This window comes from Heptranchias perlo, chromosome 36 (genome assembly GCF_035084215.1).
Source record: "Heptranchias perlo isolate sHepPer1 chromosome 36, sHepPer1.hap1, whole genome shotgun sequence".
NCBI lineage: Eukaryota > Metazoa > Chordata > Chondrichthyes > Hexanchiformes > Hexanchidae > Heptranchias > Heptranchias perlo.
The window spans coordinates 716002-742146 of record NC_090360.1 but is presented as its reverse complement, the minus strand read 5'-3'; the positions used below and the strand labels follow the sequence as shown (position 1 = coordinate 742146).

Here is a 26145-nt window from a genome sequence, read left to right as displayed (position 1 = left end):
CTCACCTCCCGGTCTAGACAGGAGTCTTTTACTCACCTCTCGGCCTAGACAGGAGTCTGTTACTCACCTCCCAGTCTAGACAGGAGTGTGTTACTCACCTCCCAGTCTAGACAGGAGTCTGTTCTCACCTCCCGGTCTAGACAGGAGTGTGTTACTCGCATCCCAGTCTAGACAGGAGTCTGTTACTCACCTCCCGGTCTAGACAGGAGTGTGTTGATCACCTCCTGATCTAGACGGGAGTCTGTTACTCACCTCCCAGTCTAGAAGAGAGTCTGTTACTCACCTCCGGTCTAGACGGTAGTCTGTTAATCACCTCCCGGTCTAGACTGGGGTCTGTTACTCACCTCCCGGTCCAACTCTGCCCCGTCTCGTCTACCTCGTGCCCCATTGCCAGTTGAAATGTCACAGAGACAGGTTTGAGTGTGAGGCCGTGTCAAAGAGAAGAAGTGAACACGACCGTTTAATTCCGAATACATCGGTGAGACACAGCAGACACCCTACACACCTGCCTGCAATAATAGGCACTAAGATTTTCACCAGAAAGAAAAAAAAGAAAAGTTATTTGATAAAACAATACAAAATAGTTTCCATAAAACCACTATGGGGCAAGTGACTATTTGGTTTCTAATTAAATGCTTTAAATAAATGCATATAAATAATTTCTCTTTTTTTCCTTATTCTTTCTTTTGCCCAGTTTCACAATGAAGTGAGAGTACAGATCTCGGTAATGTCACTTTGCTGGATCACAGTCCCTGTATGCATCTTTCCTCACCACAAACGGCCTCTCCTCGGCACAAACCACTGGCAGAAATGCCGTATTCTCACTTGCTTGAGCGTCACGCTCGTTGATCAGTTCATAGTCCTCAGGCCGTCGGCCGACACAAGCCAAGATCTGGATTTGTTGATGTACCGTGTCGAGCAGCATCTCCACCTGCCGTCCCTCAGCTTCACGGAGCGGAGTTTGGGGGGCACTGACGGTGAGCAGCTCAGCACAGTGGGACTGGGGACGCTGCTGGCCTTCAGTCTCCTGACTCCCCACCTGTACCTGGACACAACACTGCTCCCCCATCATCGAAGGGGTTACAGGAACTGAGGCTGCCCAGGAATAAGGATCTACACCTGTCTCTTCCAGCTCCAAAGCGCTGAGCTGAATCGGACAGTGAGACGGTGCAGGGTGCATAATATTGAGGGAACTCTCGGGAGATTTCCAACAGGTGGTTGAAGGTCTGAAAAGAATGAAAAGAATCAGTGAAAATGAAACCAGGTGTCGACAATAAATCCTCACAATGCGAAGGAGACAATCAGTTCGAATGAGCTGAGTCTCTCGGGTTAAATGCTGACATTCCAAGTACCTCAGTTGGTGCAGATTTTCAAACTTGTTTTGTCGCATCGCAAACAATTGAAATAACAAGATCAAGAAAGTGAGAATCAGCCGGAAAACCTGGGAAGTAAGCGGCCGACCATCGATAATCAAAACTGTCCACTCTCCCACACAGAGAGTGTGGACAATTCACCTGTCCATCCACCCACACAGAGAGTGGACAATTCACCTGTCCATCCACCCACACAGAGAGTGGACAATTCACCTGTCCATCCACCCACACACAGAGAGTGGACAATCGAACCCAGGCCCCTACCGTTTGTTGTCTAACGAGAGCTTCGTTGGAGCGAGCTGATCCTGGATCTGACTATTTGTATTGGGAGGCTTCACGTCTCGTGGTTCTACATCTCCACTCAATGAACCTTGGGGCAAAGGTGGTGATGGGCGAGGGACCAGCGAGGACAGTCTCTTCAGTGGCCTCGGACTAATGGAGGAGGACTGGCAATACCTGTGGGAACAAATGAGCCAATGAGAATGTTACAGTGGTCACATGGTGACTCTATATTTAGACAAGTGGTTGATCCTGAAACCAAACCCTGGTAATTGCAGGGGCCGATACAGACCAGGGAATGGCCCATGGGGTACTTCTGTCCCCCAAGTCACTTCCTCACCACCACATTCTCCTCACTGGCATTTACTCTCCTTTCGTATTTACTCTATTTGTCCAGCCCTTGCTGAGCGTTTCTGCTCTTCAACCCCAGTAATGGTCAGTGTTGTTCACACTCAGTTCTTTGATTTGTGGCCTCTTCAGATCCACTATTACAAGATGATGCACAGAGATCAGGGTGGGGGTGGGGGGGGTTTGCGAGGTCTGAGAGACAATGGAGCCGCTGACTAGTAATTGATATTCCCACTGCCCTCAGGGCTTTTCCTGCTAATTCCACAACTCAGAATTTGCAAATCACAAAATGCACAGTAAGGGCGGGAATCCATGGATCTGTCACACCTTAGCAGCTCGGTGTCCTAACCATTTGCTCACTATCATCCTGCTCACTATCATCCTGCTCACTATCATCGTGCTCACTATCATCCTGCTCACTATCATCCTGCTCACTATCATCCTGCTCACTATCATTCTGTGTCAGCACTGGGGGTTCCGGAGCTCAGGTTGCTGGACTAAACGAGCCTCATTAAAGGTTGTAAAAATGTCCCAATTAAGTTGGAACATCCTGCCTGGCATTCTCCAATAGTTGCACTCAAAGTGTTGATAAAATGTGCATTTCCCAGCTGACTGCCCGGTCTCTGGATCCTGTGAATAATCCACTGGTTGTCAAGAGCCAGAGGACTTGTTTCTTGGTCTAAATTTACTGCTGATTTTTCCTACTTTTCTTGTTTTATTTTGGCCGCCTGCCTTTCAAGGGAGTTGCCCTTGGGATGGAAACAGTGCCCACTGGACAGAGTAAGGTGTCCACAGAACTCCACGTACCCTCACGGTGTGTGAGGACCGATGATCAGAGTAGGGTCTGTCTGGAGCAGGGGTCAGTTGTATTGCCCAGGTAACAAGTCCCAGATCTCACCCCACTGACTGAGTACAGAAATCTGCTTCCTGCCTCCACACTGGATTTCAATTCACTTCTTTTATACCCGACTCTTCCCCCCCCCCTGCCCACCCTCCGCCCGCCCCCGCCCACCGCCATCGCCCCCCCCGCCCCCGCTCCCCGCCCCCCGCCCGCCCCCCTGCCCGCCCCCGCCCACCGCCAACGCCCCCCCGCCCACCGCCATTGCCCCCCCGCCCCCGCTCCCCCGCCCACCCCCCTGCCCGCCCCGCCCACCGCCAACGCCCCCCCGCCCCCGCTCCCCGCCCGCCCCCGCCCTCCGCCCGCCGCCAACGCCCCCGCCCCCGCTCCCCTACCCCCCGCCCGCCCCCGCCCTCCGCCCCCCCACCCCCGCTCCCCGCCCGCCCCCGCCCTCCGCCCGCCGCCAACGCCCCCCGCCCCTGCTCCCCGCCCCCCCGCCCCCCCGCTCTCCGCCCGCGCCCCCCGCCCCCGCTCCCCGCCCGCCAACACCCCCCGCCCCCCCCGCCCGCGCCCCACCCCCCCGCCCACCTTGAAGCTTAATAAATGCTGAAACAATATTTGTCCCCATATGGAGCTACTTACCTCTCAGTGTGGGCATCCCTTTAATTTGGACTTGTTGATCAGATTTGGCACTTGCTCTCCCTTCTGCAGGTCCCACTCTCACTATCCAGCTTAAATAATCTCCAGATGGAGATACATTATCTTACCCTCCTCAGAATTTTAAGTACTTGGATCATATCCCCTCTCAACTTCTCCAATGAGAGCAAGTTCAGCCCTAAATCCTGGCATCATTGCAAGCGCCTGAACATCCTATTAAAGGGTCAGTGTCCAGAACTGCACGTAATAATCCATCAGTGGCCTCATCAATGGTCTATGTAGTGTAGAGGGAGCTTTACTCTGTATCTAATCCTGTACCTGCCCTGGGAGTGTTTGATGGGACAGTGTAGAGGGAGCTTTACTCTGTATCTAACCCGTGCTGTACCTGCCCTGGGAGTGTTTGATGGGACAGTGTAGGGGGAGCTTTACTCTGTATCTAACCTGTGCTGTACCTGCCCTGGGAGTGTTTGATGGGACAGTGTGGAGGGAGCTTTACTCTGTATCTAACCCGTGCTGTACCTGCCCTGGGAGTGTTTGATGGGACAGTGTAGAAGGAGCTTTACTCTGTATCTAACCCGTGCTGTACCTGTCCTGGGAGTGTTTGATGGGACAGTGTAGAGGGAGCTTTACTCTGTATCTAACCCGTGCTGTACCTGCCCTGGGAGTGTTTGATGGGACAGTGTAGAGGGAGCTTTACTCTGTATCTAACCCGTGCTGTACCTGCCCTGGGAGTGTTTGATGGGACAGTGTAGAGGGAGCTTTACTCTGTATCTAATCCTCAATTGATGTTATTTGATAAACATGGGAACTTTCATTTATGGTAATGAGTTGAGTTTTAAGGGAATATTTCCAACATTCCTTTACCTTTGCTGTTTGACCGATTGGTTGTCAGAAATTGAAGAGTCGGCTGGGGAGGTTACAGGACCTGAGAACTGCGATTCCAGAACTTTCCGTCTTCCTTCCCCAATATTGCTGACAGGCTTTGTGTACTGAAAAATAGAACAGTATCATATCAAGCCCTAGGGCAATTTGCCAAATCTCCTGATGCTTTAGTGGGTAACGGCAATATCAGGAGCTCTGAGCAACACAAACCATAGAACCAAAGGACCCTGACCTCATAGAACATGGAACCACATAACTATTCACCATAGAACCATAGAACATGGAACCATAGAACATGGAACCATAGAACATGGAACCATGGAAGCATAGAACATGGAACCATCGAACATGGAACCATCGAACATGGAACCATAGAACATGGAACCATGGAACCATGGACCATGGAACCACGGAACATGGAACCACAGAATATGGAACCACAGAACATGGAACCAGAGAACATGGAACCACAGAACATGGAACCACAGAACATGGAACCATAGAACATGGAACCACAGAACATGGAACCATGGAACATGGAACCACAGAACATGGAACCATAAATGTTACGCCGCAGAAATAGGCCATTTGGCCCTTCTTATCAGTGCCATGATTAACAATCCAAATCTAATTCCACCATCCTGCTCTCCCCTTAGATCAGTATCTCCCTCTGCTTTAAATGTTTATCTACCATTGACTAAATTAAATGCAAAATAGAAAGATTCTACAAACTTTTCACTGAATTACTCTCTGATGTAACGTGTTGCTTGATTGGGGTGTTTTCTGATCGCACTCACTTCCAGGAGCAAGTTGTGAGGATGTTTACAGATCATGTCCCAGCTCTCTCTATGGGTCAGTGTTTCCAGTAGGGACTGTCACTTTAAGCAACAATTAGGACACTCCTGTGAACTCAGGAGGTAGAAATTTGTGTAACGGACTAGGTACAAAATGTCCTCAAGTGTGCTGTTGCTAGATCTTATTAAACCTGTTTAAATGAGCAATAATCTATTCGAGGCCCATCCTATTCCAGGGCCTGTCCTCAGACACTGCAGGCTGCTTACATTTTCCAGCTGTAACGCATTTCGTGTTGGGCTCTCTGTTGTAGACAGCTCAGAAGTGTTCAGACTGTAACTCTTCCCAAAGCGAACATCCTTGGCCTGATCACGAAGTTTCTGCCTTTGTTTCCTGTTAAAACAGAGAAGGAAAAAGTCTTCATCACAAACAACAACTGCCAGCAAGAAAACCCTGTGAAGATGTCCAGGTAAAAGGAAACCATTCACTCCCATCTAGGAACATAGGAACAGGAGGAGGCCATTCAGCCCCTCGAGCTTGTTCCGCCATTCATGGCTGATCTATGACCTAACTCCATATACCCGCCTTAGCCCCATATCCCTTAATACCTTTGGTTAACAAGAATCTATCAATCTCAGATTTTAAATTAACAATTGAGCTAGCATCAACTGCTGTTTATGGAAGAGAGTTCCAAACTTCTACCACCCTTTCCGTGTTGAAGTATTTCCTTACTTCATTCCTGAAAGTCCTGGCTCTAATTTTTAGGCTATGTCCCCTCGTCCTAAACTCCCCAACCAGCGGAAATAGTTTCTCTCTATCTACCCTATCAGCTCCCCTTAATATCTTGAAAACTTTGATCAAATCTCCCCTTAATCTTCTAAATTCCAAAGAATACAGCTCTAGTTTGTGTAATCTCTCCTCGTAATTTAACCTTTGGAGTCCAGGTATCATTCCAGTAAATCTACCCTGCACTCCCTCCAAGGCCAATATATCTTTCCTAAGGTGCGGTGTCCAGAACTGAACACAGTAATCCAGGCGTAGTCTAACCAGGGCTTTGTATAGCTGCAGCATTACTTTTACCCCCCGGTACTGTACAGCCCGTATGTGTCTCAGTGTCGGCCCCTGTACATGTACAGTACACATTGGGTAAAAGGGAACGATTCACTCCCATCTGATACTGTACAATGAATGCCTCTCTTCATTCTTGTACCACTGCTGCTTTGGTCAATGAAGCCTGCCATCCTCTCAGTACGTTTCTCTATGTCTTTCTCTGTCTGTCTCTCTCTGGTATTGTAATGGACTGGCATGTCCTGTAATGGACAGGCATGTGCTTTAATGGACAGCCATGTACTGTAATGGACAGCATGTGCAGATGACCCATTCGATATACAGGGCTTCAGAAAGACACTTTCCAGATGTGTACGGTCAGTCCCACCCCCCGACCATTCCTATTGCACAAAATGGCATTCAGGAGTTTACTGAAATTAAACTGCAGACTGAGTCATATCTACATATTCCTTTGAGTCTCCTTCTGCCCTCAAAGCACATGAGAGAAACTCTGAATGAGGAAATCACACCTAATTCAATTACTTCCTGAGCAGAGATGAGGTTCACTGAAGAGTGATGGTGAAGATATACTTCAGAAGACTGGACCACCCTGATGGGCAACAATGCTGCAGTAATCTGGAGAAGGTCTCCAGAACCTTTGTTGCATTATACTCAACATTCCCACTCCATGTAAGAGTTTGCTTTCGAGGCAATGGTTTCGAGCCTGTAACGGTGCTTCATGATGTAATGGTTTCGAGCCTGTAACGGTGCTTCATGATGTAATGGTTTAGAGCCTGTAACGGTGCTTCATGATGTAATGGTTTCAAGCCTGTAACGGTGCTTCATGATGTAATGGTTTGGAACCTGTAATGGTGCTTCATGATGTAATGGTATAGAGCCTGTAACGGTGCTTCATGATGTAATGGTTTCAAGCCTGTAACGGTGCTTCATGATGTAATGGTATAGAGCCTGTAACGGTGCTTCATGATGTAATGGTTTCAAGCCTGAAACGGTGCTTCATGATGTAATGGTTTGGAACCTGTAACGGTGCTTCATGATGTAATGGTTTAGAGCCTGTAACGGTGCTTCATGATGTAATGGTTTAGAGCCTGTAACAGTGCTTCATGATGTAATGGTTTAGAGCCTGTAACGGTGCTTCATGATGTAATGGTTTAGAGCCTGTAACGGTGCTTCATGATGTAATGGTATAGAGCCTGTAACGGTGCTTCATGATGTAATGGTTTCAAGCCTGTAACGGTGCTTCATGATGTAATGGTTTGGAACCTGTAACGGTGCTTCATGATGTAATGGTTTAGAGCCTGTAACGGTGCTTCATGATGTAATGGTACAGAGCCTGTAACGGTGCTTCATGATGTAATGGTATAGAGCCTGTAATGGTGCTTCATGATGTAATGGTTTCAAGCCTGTAACGGTGCTTCATGATGTAATGGTTTGGAACCTGTAACGGTGCTTCATGATGTAATGGTTTAGAGCCTGTAACGGTGCTTCATGATGTAATGGTTTAGAGCCTGTAACGGTGCTTCATGATGTAATAGTTTAGAGCCTGTAACGGTTCTTCATGATGTAATGGTTCAGAGCCTGTAACAGTGCTTCATGATGTAATGGTTCAGAGCCTGTAACGGTGCTTCATGATGTAATGGTTCAGAGCCTGTAACGGTGCTTCATGATGTAATGGTTTAGAGCCTGTAACGGTGCTTCATGATGTAATGGTTTCAAGCCTGTAACGGTGCTTCATGATGTAATGGTTTGGAACCTGTAACGGTGCTTCATGATGTAATGGTTAAGAGCCTGTAACGGTGCTTCATGATGTAATGGTACAGAGCCTGTAACGGTGCTTCATGATGTAATGGTATAGAGCCTGTAACGGTGCTTCATGATGTAATGGTTTCAAGCCTGTAACGGTGCTTCATGATGTAATGGTTTGGAACCTGTAACGGTGCTTCATGATGTAATGGTTTAGAGCCTGTAACGGTGCTTCATGATGTAATGGTTTAGAGCCTGTAACGGTGCTTCATGATGTAATAGTTCAGAGCCTGTAACGGTGCTTCATGATGTAATGGTTCAGAGCCTGTAACGGTGCTTCATGATGTAATGGTTCAGAGCCTGTAACGGTGCTTCATGATGTAATGGTTCAGAGCCTGTAACGGTGCTTCATGATGTAATGGTTTAGAGCCTGTAACGGTGCTTCATGATGTAATGGTTTAGAGCCTGTAACGGTGCTTCATGATGTAATGGTTTAGAGCCTGTAACGGTGCTTCATGATGTAATGGTTTAGAGCCTGTAACGGTGCTTCATGATGTAATGCAGCCAAATTCAGAGTGAGGTTAATGTGTGAAATTAAGGTTTTGGTTGAATTCACTGACAGGTGATGATTGAAGAATGAAACTAACAAAAATTCAACTCTGAAAGCAAAAAAAACTCAAAAGCAGAATGGCTGATGAAGACGACATGGAATCGAGGTGAAGGGCAGTGGAAGAATAATGAAATTCTCAGTGAGAACGTGGAACATTCCAGAGAATGTGCAGCATTGGAGAATGAGGCCAAACCTGCAATGATTCTTCTGAAACTTCAACTGTTTAATGACCTCTTTGGTGTGTTGAAGGGGGGAGTGAAGGAGTCTCATTGTGCCGATACGTTGGATATCGTTTATTTGGTGACTGTTTGGTGCTCAAAGCTTTTCTTTTCCTGTAATACGAGCTGAGGACCTGCTTCCCACACGGAGTGTCTCCATTCGTCACTCAGTGGACAGCTCACTGACTCCAACAAAGTGCAACAGACACTCAATTTGAAGAAATACCGTTAATTATTCAAACAAGTGAGTTTTATGTCTTCAGTTTTAAGCTGGAAGAAGAGCAGAGAATTCTCCCGGTGTCCAGACAAACAACCCTCCCCCCAACTAACACCAATCCACGGGGCCCTGCTCTCTCAGCATAAGCGCAGCCTAACCAGGGCACCTGCACATACATCACTGGCAGCTGCCCCGGCTCGAGCCACTCCATCCGACTCAGGTGGGCCAAAGTCCCCCGGAGGAAAAATGGGCTGATGAACATATTTTACTCTCCGACTCCCACCGGAGAAGGTGACTGTCCAGGATTGGTCACTTTACTCTAGTGAAGGTTTGAGGTCAACAGCCTCGGCCGTGCCTCAGTGGACAGGACTCTCACCTCCGGCCTCGGCCGTGCCTCAGTGGACAGGACACTCACCTCCGGGTCAGAAGGTCTTGGGCTTAAGGCCCTCTCCATGGACTTGAGCACAAAGTCCAGGCTGATACTCCAGTGCAGTACTGAGGGAGTGCTGCACTATCGGAGGTACCGTCTTTCGGATGAGATGTTAAACCAAGGCCCCCATCTGCCCTCTCAGGTCGGCGTAAAAAGATCCCACGGCCACTATTTCAAAGAAGAGCAGGGGGAGTTCTCCCCGCTGTCCTGGCCAATATTTATCCCTCAACAAACACCACTAAAAAGATTATCTGGTCATTATCACACCGCTGTTTGTGGGATCTTGCTGTGCCCAAATTGTCTCCCGCATTTCCGACATTACAACAGTGATTTCCCTTCAAAACACTTTGGGATGTCCTGAAATGCACGTCTTTCTTTCTTTCATGTCAGGTCTCAACTGGTGTGGAGTCCACTCAAGGACATTATGGGAAAAATCTCTCAGGGCAGCCAAAGAACTCTGACAAAACCCCCGATACACCCCCCGACACACCCCCGATAAACCCCCCGATACACCACCCGATACACCCCCGATACACCCCCCGATACACCCCCGATACACCACCCGATACACCCCCGATACACCCCCGATATACCCCCCGATACACCCCCGATACACCCCCCGATACACCCCCGATACACTCCCGATACACCCCCGATACACCCCCCGATACACCACCCGACACACCCCCGATATACCCCCCGATACACCCCCCGACACACCCCCGATACACCCCCCCGATACACCCCCCGATACACTCCCGATACACCCCCGATACACCCCCGATACACCCCCGATACACCCCCCCGATACACCCCCGATACACCCCCCGATACACCCCCGATACACCCCCCCGATACACCCCCCGATACACCCCCCGATACACTCCCGATACACCCCCGATACACCCCCCGATACACCCCCGATACACCCCCCCGATACACCCCCCGATACACCCCCCCGATACACCCCCCGATACACCCCCCGATACACCCCCGATACACCCCCGATACACCCCCCGATACACCCCCGATACACCCCCCCGATACACCCCCGATACACCCCCCGATACACCCCCCGATACACCCCCCGATACACCACCCGACACACCCCCGATAAACCCCCCGATACACCCCCCCGATACACCCCCCCGATACACTCCCGATATACCACCCGATACACCCCCTGATACACCACCCGATACACCCCCGATACACCCCCCGATACACCACCCGATATACCCCCGATACACCCCCGATACACCCCCGATACACCCCCCGATACACCACCCGATATACCCCCGATACACCCCCGATACACCCCCTGATACACCCCCCGATACACCCCCCGATACACCACCCGATATACCACCCGATACACCCCCTGATACACCTCCGATACACTCCCTGATTCACTCTCTGATTCACCCCCGATACACCCCCGATACACCCCCGATACACCCCAGATATACCCCCCGATACACCCCCGATACACCCCCGATACACTCCCGATACACCCCCGATATACCCCCCGATACACCCCCGATACAGTCTCTGATACACCCCCTGATACACCCCCGATACACCCACCGATACACCCCCCGATACACCCCCGATACACTCTCTGATACACCCACCGATACACCCCCGATACACCCCCCGATACACCCCCGATACACCCCCGATACACCACCCGATATACTCCCGATACACCCACCGATACACCCCCGATACACCCCCCGATACACCCCCGATACACCCACCGATACACCCCCGATACACCCCCGATACACCCCCCGATACACCACCCGATATACCACCCGATACACTCTCGGATACACCCCCCGATACACCCCCGATACACTCCCGATACACCCCCGATACACCCCCGATACACCCCCCGATACACCCCCCGATACACCCCCGATACACCCCCCCGATACACCCCCCGATACACTCCCGATACACTCTCTGATACACCCCCCGATACACCCCCGATACACCCCCGATACACCCCCCGATACACCCCCGATACACCCCCCGATACACCCCCGATACACCCCCGATACACCCACCGATACACCCCCGATACACCCCCCGATACACCCCCGATACACCCCCCGATACACCCCCGATACACCCCCCGATACACCCCCCGATACACCACCCGATATACCACCCGATACACCCCCTGATACACCTCCGATACACTCCCTGATTCACTCTCTGATTCACCCACGATACACTCCCGATACACCCCCGATACAGTCTCTGATACACCCCCTGATACATCCCCGATACACCCACCGATACACCCCCCGATACACCCCCGATACACCCCCGATACACCCCCCGATACACCCCCCGATACACCCCCGATACACTCTCTGATACACCCACCGATACACCCCCGATACACCCCCCGATACACCCCCGATACACCCACCGATACACCCCCGATACACCCCCGATACACCACCCGATATACTCCCGATACACCCACCGATACACCCCCGATACACCCCCGATACACCACCCGATATACTCCCGATACACCCACCGATACACCCCCGATACACCCCCCGATACACCCCCGATACACCCACCGATACACCCCCGATACACCCCGATACACCCCCGATACACCCCCCGATACACCCCCGATACACCCCCGATACACCCCCCGATACACCACCCGATATACCACCCGATACACTCTCTGATACACCCCCTGATACACCCCCGATACACCCCCCGATACACCCCCCGATACACCCCCGATACACCCCCCGATACACCCCCGATACACTCCCGATACACTCCCGATACACCCCCGATACACCCCCCGATACACTCCCGATACACCTCCCGATACACCCCCCGATACACCCCCGATACACTCCCGATACACTCCCGATACACCCCCGATACACTCCCGATACACTCCCGATACACCCCCGATACACCCCACGATACACTCCCGATACACCCCCGATACAGTCTCTGATACACCCCCTGATACACCCCCCGATACACCCCCGATACACCCCCCGATACACCCCCGATACACCCCCGATACAGTCTCTGATACACCCCCTGATACACCCCCCGATACACCCCCGATACACCCCCCGATACACCCCCGATACACCCCCCGATACTCCCCCCGATACACTCCCGATACACCCCCGATACTCCCCCCGATACACTCCCGATACACCCCCGATACACCCCCGATACACCCCCCGATACACCCCCGATACACCCCCGATACACCCCCGATACACCCCCGATACACCCCCCGATACACCCCCCGATATACCCCCGATACACCCCCGATACACTCTCTGATACACCCCCCGATACACCCCCCGATACACCCCCCGATACACTCTCTGATACACCCCCCGATACACCCCCCGATACACCCCCCGATACACCCCCGATACACCCCCCGATACACCCCCGATACACCCCCCGATACACTCCCGATACACCCCCCGATACACCTCCCGATACACCCCCGATACACCCCCCGATACACCCCCGATACACCCCCGATACACTCTCTGATACACCCCCGATACACCCCCCGATACACCCTCTGATACACCCCCCGATACACCCCCCGATACACCCCCTGATACACCCCCCGATACACCCCCCGATACACCCCCGATACACCCCCCGATACACCCCCGATACACCCCCCGATACACTCTCTGATTCACCACCCGATACACCCCCTGATACACCCCCTGATACACCCCCCGATACACCCCCCGATACACCCCCTGATACACCCCCTGATACACCCCCGATACACCCCCCGATACACCCCCGATACACTCTCTGATACACCCCCGATACACCCCCCGATACACCCCCGATGCACCCCCGATACACCCCCTGATACACCCCCGATACACCCCCCGATACACCCCCCCGATACACCCCCCGATACACCCCCCGATACACCCCCCGATACACTCTCTGATTCACCACCCGATACACCCCCTGATACACCCCTCGATACACCCACTGATACACCCCCTGATACACCCCCCGATACACCCCCTGATATACCCCCCGATACACCCCCGATACACCCCCGATACACCCAGCTATACACCCCCGATACACCCCCCGATACACACCCCGATACACTCCCGATACACTCTCTGATACACCCCCGATACACCCCCTGATACACCCCCCGATACACCCCCTGATACACCCCCTGATACACCCCCGATACACCCCCCGATACACCCCCGATACACCCCCCGATACACCCCCGATACACCCCCGATACACCCACCTATACACCCCCGATACACCCCCCGATACACCCCCCGATACACACCCCGATACACTCCCGATACACTCTCTGATACACCCGCGATACACCCCCGATACACCACCCGATACACCCCCCGATACACTCCCGATACACCCCCGATACACCCCCGATACACCCACCTATACACCCCCGATACACCCCCCGATACACCCCCCGATACACACCCCGATACACTCCCGATACACTCTCTGATACACCCCCGATACACCCCCCAATACACCCCCGATACACCCCCCGATACACTCTCTGATACACCCCCGATACACCCCCCGATACACCCCCGATACACCCCCCGATACACCCCCGATACACCCCCCGATACACCCCCGATACACCCCCGATACACCCCCCAATACACCCCCGATACACCCCCCGATACACCCCCGATACACCCCCGATACACCCCCGATACACCCCTCGATACACTCTCTGATACACCCCCCAATACACCCCCGATACACCCCCCGATACACCCCCGATACACCCCCGATACACCCCCCGATATACTCCCGATACACCCCCGATACACCCCCCGATATACTCCCGATACACCCCCGATACACCCCCCCGATACACCCCCCGATATACTCCCGATACACTCCCGATACACCCCCGATACACCCCCCGATATACTCCCGATACACCCCCGATACACCCCCCGATATACTCCCGATACACCCCCGATACACCCCCCGATACACCCCCGATACACTCTCTGATACACCCCCGATACACTCCCGATACACTCTCGGATACACTCTCTGATACACCCCCGATACACCCCCCGATACACCCCCGATACACCCCCCGATATACTCCCGATACACCCCCGATACACCCCCCGATATACTCCCGATACACCCCCGATACACCCCCCGATATACTCCCGATACACCCCCGATACACCCCCCGATACACCCCCCGATACACCCCCGATACACTCTCTGATACACCCCCGATACACCCCCGATACACTCTCTGATACACTCCCGATACACTCCCGATACACTCTCTGATACACCCCCGATACACCCCCGATACACCCCCGATACACTCTCTGATACACTCCCGATACACTCCCGATACACTCTCTGATACACCCCCGATACACCCCCGATACACTCCCGATACACTCTCTGATATACTCCCGATACACTCTCTGATACACCCCCGATACACCCCCGATACACTCTCTGATACACCCCCGATACACTCCCGATACACCCCCGATACACCCCCGATACACTCTCTGATACACCCCCGATACACCCCCGATACACTCTCTGATACACCCCCGATACACCCCCGATACACTCTCTGATACACCCCCGATACACTCCCGATACACTCTCTGATACACCCCCGATACACCCCCCGATACACTCCCGATACACTCTCTGATACACCCCCGATACACTCTCTGATACACCCCCGATACACTCTCTGATACACCCCCGATACACTCCCGATACACTCCCGATACACTCTCTGATACACCCCCGATACACTCTCTGATACAGCCCCGATACACTCTCTGATACACCCCCGATACACTCCCGATACACCCCCGATACACCCCCGATACACTCTCTGATACACCCCCGATACACCCCCGATACACCCCCGATACACCCCCCGATATACTCCCGATACACTCCCCGATACACCCCCGATACACCCCCGATACACCCCCGATACACTCCCGATACACCCCCGATACACCCCCGATACACCCCCGATACACTCTCTGATACACCCCCGATACACCCCCGATACACCCCCGATACACTCCCGATACACTCCCGATACACTCCCGATACACTCTCTGATACACCCCCGATACACTCCCGATACACCCCCGATACACCCCCGATACACTCCCGATACACTCTCTGATACACCCCCGATACACTCCCGATACACCCCCCAATACACCCCCCAATACACCCCCGATACACTCCCGATACACCCCCCGATACACCCCCGATACACTCCCGATACACTCCCGATACACCCCCGATACACTCTCTGATACACCCCCGATACACCCCCGATACACCCCCCGATACACCCCCGATACACCCCCCGATACACCCCCGATACACTCCCCGATACACTCTCGATACACCCCCGATACACTCTCTGATACACCCCCGATACACCCCCGATACACCCCCGATACACTCGCTGATACACCCCCGATACACCCCCGATACACCCCTGATACACCCCCGATACACCCCCGATACACTCTCGATACACCCCCGATACACCCCCCGATACACCCCCGATACACCCCCCGATACACCCCCGATACACTCCCCGATACACTCCCGATACACCCCCGATACACCCCCGATACACCCCCGATACACTCTCTGATACACCCCCGATACACCCCCCGATACACCCCCGATACACTCCCCGATACACCCCCGATACACCCCCGATACACTCTCTGATACACCCCCGATACACTCCCCGATACACTCCCGATACACCCCCGATACACCCCCGATACACCCCCGATACACTCTCCGATACACCCCCGATACACCCCCCGATACACTCTCTGATTCAGCCCCCGATACACCCCCGATACACCCCCCGATACACCCCCGATACACTCCCCGATACACTCTCTGATTCACCCCCTGATACACCCCCGATACACCCCCGATACACCCCCGATACACCCCCGATACACTCCCCGATACACTCTCTGATTCACCCCCTGATACACCCCCGATACACCCCCGATACACCCCCGATACACCCCCGATACACCCCCGATACACCCCCGATACACTCCCCGATACACTCTCTGATTCACCCCCTGATACACCCCCGATACACCCCCGATACACCCCCCGATACACCCCCGATACACCCCCCGATACACCCCCGATACACCCCCTGATACACCCCCGATATACTCCCGATACACCCCCCGATACACCCCCGATACACCCCCCGATACACCCCCCGATACACCCCCGATACACCCCCCGATACACTCCCCGATACACCCCCAGTTACACTCCCCGATACACTCTCTGATTCACCCCCTGATACACCCCCCGATACACCCCCCGATACACTCTCTGATTCACCCCCTGATACACCCCCCGATACACCCCCCGATACACCCCCGATACACTCTCTGATACACCCCCGATACACCCCCGATACACCCCCCGATACACTCTCTGGTACACCCCCGATACACCCCCCGATACACCCCCCGATACACCCCCCGATACACTCTCTGATTCACCCCCTGATACACCCCCCGATACACCCCCCGATACACTCTCTGATACACCCCCGATACACCCCCCGATACACCCCCCGATACACCCCCCGATACACCCCCCGATACACTCTCTGATACACCCCCGATACACCCCCGATACACTCTCTGATACACCCCCGATACACCCCCGATACACCCCCGATACACTCTCTGATACACCCCCGATACAGCCCGATACACCCCCGATACACCCCCGATACACTCTCTGATTCACCCCCCGATACACCCCCGATACACCCCCCGATACATCCCCCGATACACCCCCCGATACATCCCCCGATACACCCCCCGATACACCCCCCGATATACTCTCGATAAACTCTCCGATACACCCCCCGATACACCCCCGATACACCCCCCGATATACTCCCGATACACCCCCCGATACACCCCCGATACACCCCCGATACACCCCCCGATACACCCCCCGATATACTCCCGATACACCCCCGATACACCCCCGATATACTCTCTGATACACCCCCCGATACACCCCCCGATACACCCCCCGATACACCCCCGATACACCCTCGATACACCCCCCCATACACTCCCCGATACACCCCCGATACACCCACCGATACACCCCCGATACACCCCCGATACACCCCCGATACACCCCCGATACACCCACCGATACACCCCCGATACACCCCCCGATACACCCCCGATACACCCCCGATACACTCCCGATACACCCCCCGATACACTCCCGATACACCCCCGATACACTCCCCGATACACCCCCGATACACCCACCGATACACCCCCGATACACCCCCCGATACACCCACCGATACACCCCCGATACACCCACCGATACACCCCCGATACACTCCCGATACACCCCCGATACACCCCCCGATACACTCCCGATACACCCCCGATGCACCCCCGATACACCCCCGATTCACTCTCTGATACACCCCCCGATACACCCCCGATACACCCCCGATACACCCCCCGATACACCCCCCGATGCACCCCCGATACACCCCCGATACACCCCCGATACACTCTCTGATACACCCCCCGATGCACCCCCGATACACCCCCGATACACCCCCGATACACTCTCTGATACACCCCCCGATACACCCCCCATACACCCCCGATACACTCCCGATACACTCTCCGATACACCCCCCGATACACCCCCGATACACCCCCTGATACACCCCCCGATACACCCCCGATACACCCCCCGATACATCCCCCGATACACCCCCCGATACATCCCCCGATACACCCCCCGATACACTCCCGATACACCCCCGATACACCCCCCGATACACTCCCGATACACCTCCCGATACACCCCCCGATACACCCCCGATACACCCCCGATACACTCCCGATACACTCTCTGATATACTCCCGATACACTCCCCGATACACCCCCGATACACCCCCGATACACTCTCTGATACACCCCCGATACACTCCCCGATACACTCCCGATACACCCCCGATACACCCCCGATACACCCCCGATACACTCTCCGATACACCCCCGATACACCCCCCGATACACTCTCTGATTCAGCCCCCGATACACCCCCGATACACCCCCCGATACACCCCCGATACACTCCCCGATACACTCTCTGATTCACCCCCTGATACACCCCCGATACACCCCCGATACACCCCCGATACACCCCCGATACACTCCCCGATACACTCTCTGATTCACCCCCTGATACACCCCCGATACACCCCCGATACACCCCCGATACACCCCCGATACACCCCCGATACACCCCCGATACACCCCCGATACACTCCCCGATACACTCTCTGATTCACCCCCTGATACACCCCCGATACACCCCCGATACACCCCCCGATACACCCCCGATACACCCCCCGATACACCCCCGATACACCCCCTGATACACCCCCGATATACTCCCGATACACCCCCCGATACACCCCCGATACACCCCCCGATACACCCCCCGATACACCCCCGATACACCCCCCGATACACTCCCCGATACACCCCCAGTTACACTCCCCGATACACTCTCTGATTCACCCCCTGATACACCCCCCGATACACCCCCCGATACACTCTCTGATTCACCCCCTGATACACCCCCCGATACACCCCCCGATACACCCCCGATACACTCTCTGATACACCCCCGATACACCCCCGATACACCCCCCGATACACTCTCTGGTACACCCCCGATACACCCCCCGATACACCCCCCGATACACCCCCCGATACACTCTCTGATTCACCCCCTGATACACCCCCCGATACACCCCCCGATACACTCTCTGATACACCCCCGATACACCCCCCGATACACCCCCCGATACACCCCCCGATACACCCCCCGATACACTCTCTGATACACCCCCGATACACCCCCGATACACTCTCTGATACACCCCCGATACACCCCCGATACACCCCCGATACACCCCCGATACACTCTCTGATACACCCCCGATACAGCCCGATACACCCCCGATACACCCCCGATACACTCTCTGATTCACCCCCCGATACACCCCCGATACACCCCCCGATACATCCCCCGATACACCCCCCGATACATCCCCCGATACACCCCCCGATACACCCCCCGATATACTCTCGATAAACTCTCCGATACACCCCCCGATACACCCCCGATACACCCCCCGATATACTCCCGATACACCCCCCGATACACCCCCGATACACCCCCGATACACCCCCCGATACACCCCCCGATATACTCCCGATACACCCCCGATACACCCCCGATATACTCTCTGATACACCCCCCGATACACCCCCCGATACACCCCCCGATACACCCCCGATACACCCTCGATACACCCCCCCATACACTCCCCGATACACCCCCGATACACCCACCGATACACCCCCGATACACCCCCGATACACCCCCGATACACCCCCGATACACCCACCGATACACCCCCGATACACCCCCCGATACACCCCCGATACACCCCCGATACACTCCCGATACACCCCCCGATACACTCCCGATACACCCCCGATACACTCCCCGATACACCCCCGATACACCCACCGATACACCCCCGATACACCCCCCGATACACCCACCGATACACCCCCGATACACCCACCGATACACCCCCGATACACTCCCGATACACCCCCGATACACCCCCCGATACACTCCCGATACACCCCCGATGCACCCCCGATACACCCCCGATTCACTCTCTGATACACCCCCCGATACACCCCCGATACACCCCCGATACACCCCCCGATACACCCCCCGATGCACCCCCGATACACCCCCGATACACCCCCGATACACTCTCTGATACACCCCCCGATGCACCCCCGATACACCCCCGATACACCCCCGATACACTCTCTGATACACCCCCCGATACACCCCCCATACACCCCCGATACACTCCCGATACACTCTCCGATACACCCCCCGATACACCCCCGATACACCCCCTGATACACCCCCCGATACACCCCCGATACACCCCCCGATACATCCCCCGATACACCCCCCGATACATCCCCCGATACACCCCCCGATACACCCCCCGATATACTCTCGATACACTCTCCGATACACCCCCCGATACACCCCCGATACACCCCCCGATATACTCCCGATACACCCCCCGATACACCCCCGATACACCCCCGATACACCCCCCGATACACCCCCCGATATACTCCCGATACACCCCCGATACACCCCCGATATACTCTCTGATACACCCCCCGATACACCCCCCGATACACCCCCCGATACACCCCCGATACACCCTCGATACACCCCCCCATACACTCCCCGATACACCCCCGATACACCCACCGATACACCCCCGATACACCCCCGATACACCCCCGATACACCCCCGATACACCCACCGATACACCCCCGATACACCCCCCGATACACCCCCGATACACCCCCGATACACTCCCGATACACCCCCCGATACACTCCCGATACACCCCCGATACACTCCCCGATACACCCCCGATACACCCCCCGATACACCCCCGATACACCCCCGATACACTCCCGATACACCCCCGATACACTCCCCGATACACCCCCCGATACACCCCCGATACACCCCCGATACACTCCCGATACACCCACCGATACACCCCCGATACACCCCCCGATACACCCCCGATACACCCCCGATACACTCCCGATACACCCCCCGATACACTCCCGATACACCCCCGATACACTCCCCGATACACCCACCGATACACCCCCGATACACCCACCGATACACCCCCGATACACCCCCGATACACTCCCGATACACCCCCGATACACCCCCCGATACACTCCCGATACACCCCCGATGCACCCCCGATACACCCCCGATTCACTCTCTGATACACCCCCCGATACACCCCCGATACACCCCCGATACACCCCCCGATACACCCCCCGATGCACCCCCGATACACCCCCGATACACCCCCGATACACTCTCTGATACACCCCCCGATGCACCCCCGATACACCCCCGATACACCCCCCGATACACCCCCCATACACCCCCGATACACTCCCTGATTCACTCTCTGATACACCCCCCGATACACCCCCCGATACACCCCCCGATACACCCCCCATACACCCCCGATACACTCCCGATACACTCTCCGATACACCCCCCGATACACCCCCGATACACCCCCTGATACACCCCCCGATACACCCCCGATACACCCCCCGATACACCCCCGATACACTCTCTGATACACCCCCGATACACCCCCCGATATACCCCCCGATACACCCCCGATACACCCCCGATACACTCTCTGATACACCCCCGATACACCCCCCGATACACTCTCTGATTCACCCCCCGATACACCCCCCGATACACCCCCCGATACACACCCGATATACTCCCGATACACTCCCTGATTCACTCTCTGATACACTCCCGATACACCCCCGATACACTCCCCGATACACCCCCCGATACACCCCCCGATACACCCCCGATATACTCCCGATACACTCCCTGATTCACTCTCTGATACACCCCCGATACACCCACGATACACCCACCGATACACCCCCCGATACACCCCCCGATACACCCCCCGATACACCCCCGATACACCCCCGATACACTCCCCGATACACCCCCGATACACTCTCCGATACAACCCCGATACACCCCCGATACACCCCCCGATACACCCCCGATACACCCCCGATACACCCCCCGATACACCCCCGATACACTCCCGATACACCCCCGATACACCCCCGATACACTCTCGGATACACCCCCCGATACACCCCCCGATACACTCTCTGATACACCCCCCGATACACCCCCGATACACCCCCGATACACTCTCTGATACACCCCCCGATACACCCCCGATACACCCCCGATACACTCTCTGATACACCCCCGATACACCCCCGATACACTCTCTGATACACCCCCCGATACACCCCCGATACACCCCCCGATACACTCTCTGATACACCCCCCGATACACCCCCGATACACCCCCGATACACCCCCGATACACCCCCGATACACTCTCTAATACACCCCCCGATACACCCCCGATACACTCTCGGATACACCCCCGATACACCCCCCGATACACCCCCGATACACCCCCGATACACTCTCGGATACACCCCCGATACACCCTCTGATACACTCCCGATACACCCCCGATACACCCCCGATACACTCTCTGATACACCCCCCGATACACCCCCGATACACTCCCGATACACCCCCGATACACCCCCGATACACTCTCCGATATACTCCCGATACACTCCCGATACACCCCCGATACACTCTCCGATATACTCCCGATACACTCCCGATACACCCCCGATACACTCTCCGATATACTCCCGATACACCCCCGATACACCCCCGATACACTCTCCGATATAATCCCGATACACCCCCGATACACTCTCCGATAAACTCTCCGATACACTCCCGATACACCCCCCGATACACCCCACCCCCGATACACTCCCCGATACACCCCCGATGCACCCTATGATACACTCTCTGATTCATTCTCTGATACAACCCTGATACACCCTCTGATACACTCTATGATACCCCATCTGACACACCCCATGACACACCATTTGACACACCCTCTGACACACCCTCTGATACACTCCTCGATACACCCCCTGATACAATCCCTGATACACCCCCTGATAAACTCCGTGATACAACCCCGATACGCTCCCGAAAGACCCCCGCCCCAATACACCCCCTGATACATTCTCTGATACAACCCCGATACACCCTCTGACATACCCTCTGACACACCCTCTGATACCCCCTCTGATACCCCTCTGAAACATCCCCTTGACATGGGGGTTAGGCAGAATATCTGCACAGTTTCCTCCAACTGGACTTTAAAGGTCCAGTCCAGTCCTGGCAGATCTGGATTGGGCCGATATTCCAGGCCCTTGCTCGGGTGTAAATATGAGTTATCCCCGTTCCAGCCCCAAGAATTTCGGGGCCAGATTAAATGGCCGTTCATCTCTCTGCTGTTGTTGTCTCAAAAACACCAGTCACTGCACACTAAACGTAATTCAATGGGTGAAGAAGTTTAAGATACTTCATAGTGGAAGGTCATGTATAAATGTAAATCTATTTGTTATTATTATTACTCGAGCACTTTACATGCTGGGAGAGAAGCATCAGTTCCTCTTGGTTGGCATCTCCAGCGTTCAAACTGACCCTGAGATCTCAGCACTCTGAGGAGCCCAACAAAAGCCAGCACCACGTACAGTGCTGGGGCAGGCTGGTCTATTCCTGCCCGGCAATTTTGAATGTTCACATTAGTGCTGTTGGTGAAGGCAAATTAGACATTATTAGCCTGGAACCCAGGGGGCAGATGCAATAAAGAGAAAACATGTTGACCGAGGTCCCCATCCATTGTAGCAACTCGGACTGATCCCGGTCCCCGGTGTAGATCAGACTGATCCCGGTGTAGATCGGACTGATCCCGGTGTAGATCGGACTGATCCCGGTGTAGATCGGACTGATCCCGGTGTAGATCGGACTGATCCCGGTGTAGATCCGACTGATCCCAGTGTAGATCTGACCGATCCCGGTCCCCGGTGTAGATCAGACTGATCCCAGTGTAGATCGGACTGATCCCGGTCCCCGGTGTAGATCCGACTGATCCCGGTGTAGATCGGACTGATCCCGGTGTAGATCGGACTGATCCCGGTGTAGATCCGACTGATCCCGGTGTAGATCCGACTGATCCCGGTGTAGATCAGACTGATCCCGGTGTAGATCGGACTGATCCCGGTGTAGATCGGACTGATCCCGGTGTAGATCAGACTGATCCCGGTGTAGATCGGACTGATCCCGGTCCCTGGTGTCGGTCACATGGACTTAAACCATGGAGCTGCTTCATACGGGTTCCAAGTCAATCTGAAGCATCTGTTCGGGCCAGACTGAGGTGGACACAATTTCTAATCCTCTTGAAATTTTTCAGAGGTCTGGACAGAAGGACCTTACACTGCAGACAAAGTTGTTCTGAAATCCATCGAATACCTTCCCCAAGAACCTAATCCAAAGGGTTGTTCTCCTTAGAGCAGAGAAGGTTAAGGGGAGATTTGATAGAAGTGTTCAAAATCATGACGGGTTTTGAGAGAGCAAATAAGGAGAAACTGTTTCCAGTGGCAGGAGGGTCGGTAACCAGAGGACACAGATTTAAGGTAATTGGCAAAAGAGTCAGAGGGGAGATGAGGAGAATTTTTTTACGCAGCGAGTTGTTGTGATCTGGAACGCGCTGCCTGAAAGGGCGGTGGAAGCAGATTCAATAATAACTTTCAAAAGGGAATTGGATAAATTCTTGAAGGGGGAAAATTTGCAGGGCTATGGGGAAAGAGCAGGGGGAGTGGGACTAATTGGATAGCACTTTCAAAGAGCCAGCACAGGGACGATGGGCTGAATGGCCTCCTTCTGTGCTGTACCATTCTATGATTCTATAAATGGATGGGCTTTGTGGCTAGTGTAGTGTTGGGTACATCCTGAAGCAGCTTTGCATCGTGTGCTGCACTCCCTCATATCTCACCGCACTCATGCTCCTTGGATGGAAAATGCAATGAATGAGAATGTGGAATTTTAACCACCCGCGCAGAGAAAATCAGGGTGGAAATGTTCAGCGAGTCTCCAGCACCGTGTGGTCTCCTTTCCTTTCAGTGAAATGTTTTACTGACTTCAGGCGTCCTACAATCCAACGTTTTAATTAAATTCAATTATCCTGTTGTTCACATCCAACTGTAGAACGTGTTATGATCGCTGGCTCGATGAACTGCTCGGCCCAAACCAGGAACACGTTAATTACAGCTGCGATTTCAAAAGAATGACTTTAAATCTGAATTGTTTACCAAGTAAATGGCTTGTAATTAAACATTTATGGGCCGCCCAATGTTGACTCAGTGAGAGTCTGAGCCACAGAGACCAGGAAGCCTTGAAATTCAACCCTGATTCCTGTTAGTAAAGTGGGTCTGAGCCACGGGGTAGGACTGCAATTGCTCACAGGTTCCCTGGGTTAGTGTGTGCACTCGTCGGGGGAGGGGATTCGATAGCTTCTTCCCACAAACACAAAGAACGGAGGTTTGGGTGAGGGGCCGAAGGTGACCAGATCCCCGTGGACCCGTACCCCAGTGAGAGTCGGTGTCTGTGGGACCCGTACCCCAGTGAGAGTCGGTGTCTGTGGGACCCGTACCCCAGTGAGAGTCGGTGTGTGTGGGACCCGTACCCCAGTGAGAGTCAGTGTGTGTGGGACCCGTACCCCAGTGAGAGTCAGTGTCTGTGGGACCCGTACCCCAGTGAGAGTCAGTGTGTGTGGGACCCGTACCCCAGTGAGAGTCAGTGTCTGTGGGACCCGTACCCCAGTGAGAGTCAGTGTCTGTGGGACCCGGACCCCAGTGAGAGTCGGTGTCTGTGGGACCCGTACCCCAGTGAGAGTCAGT

The 26145-nt window shown here is 54.4% G+C and overlaps 1 protein-coding gene across 1 annotated transcript in view; it reads right to left on the bottom strand.

The window, feature by feature from the left end:
• Positions 1 to 730: 730 nt before the first annotated feature.
• The window catches only part of LOC137303908 (pro-neuregulin-3, membrane-bound isoform-like), a 578922-nt gene continuing 553507 nt past the window's right edge, over positions 731 to 26145 (bottom strand). Inside the window, exons 10-13 of the mRNA XM_067972321.1 lie at positions 5439 to 5562; positions 4360 to 4484; positions 1638 to 1829; positions 731 to 1226 (exon numbers count right to left, since the gene is read on the bottom strand). Coding sequence (XP_067828422.1) covers positions 731 to 1226; positions 1638 to 1829; positions 4360 to 4484; positions 5439 to 5562 — 937 coding nt within the window. The remainder of the gene's footprint in view (positions 1227 to 1637; positions 1830 to 4359; positions 4485 to 5438; positions 5563 to 26145) is intronic.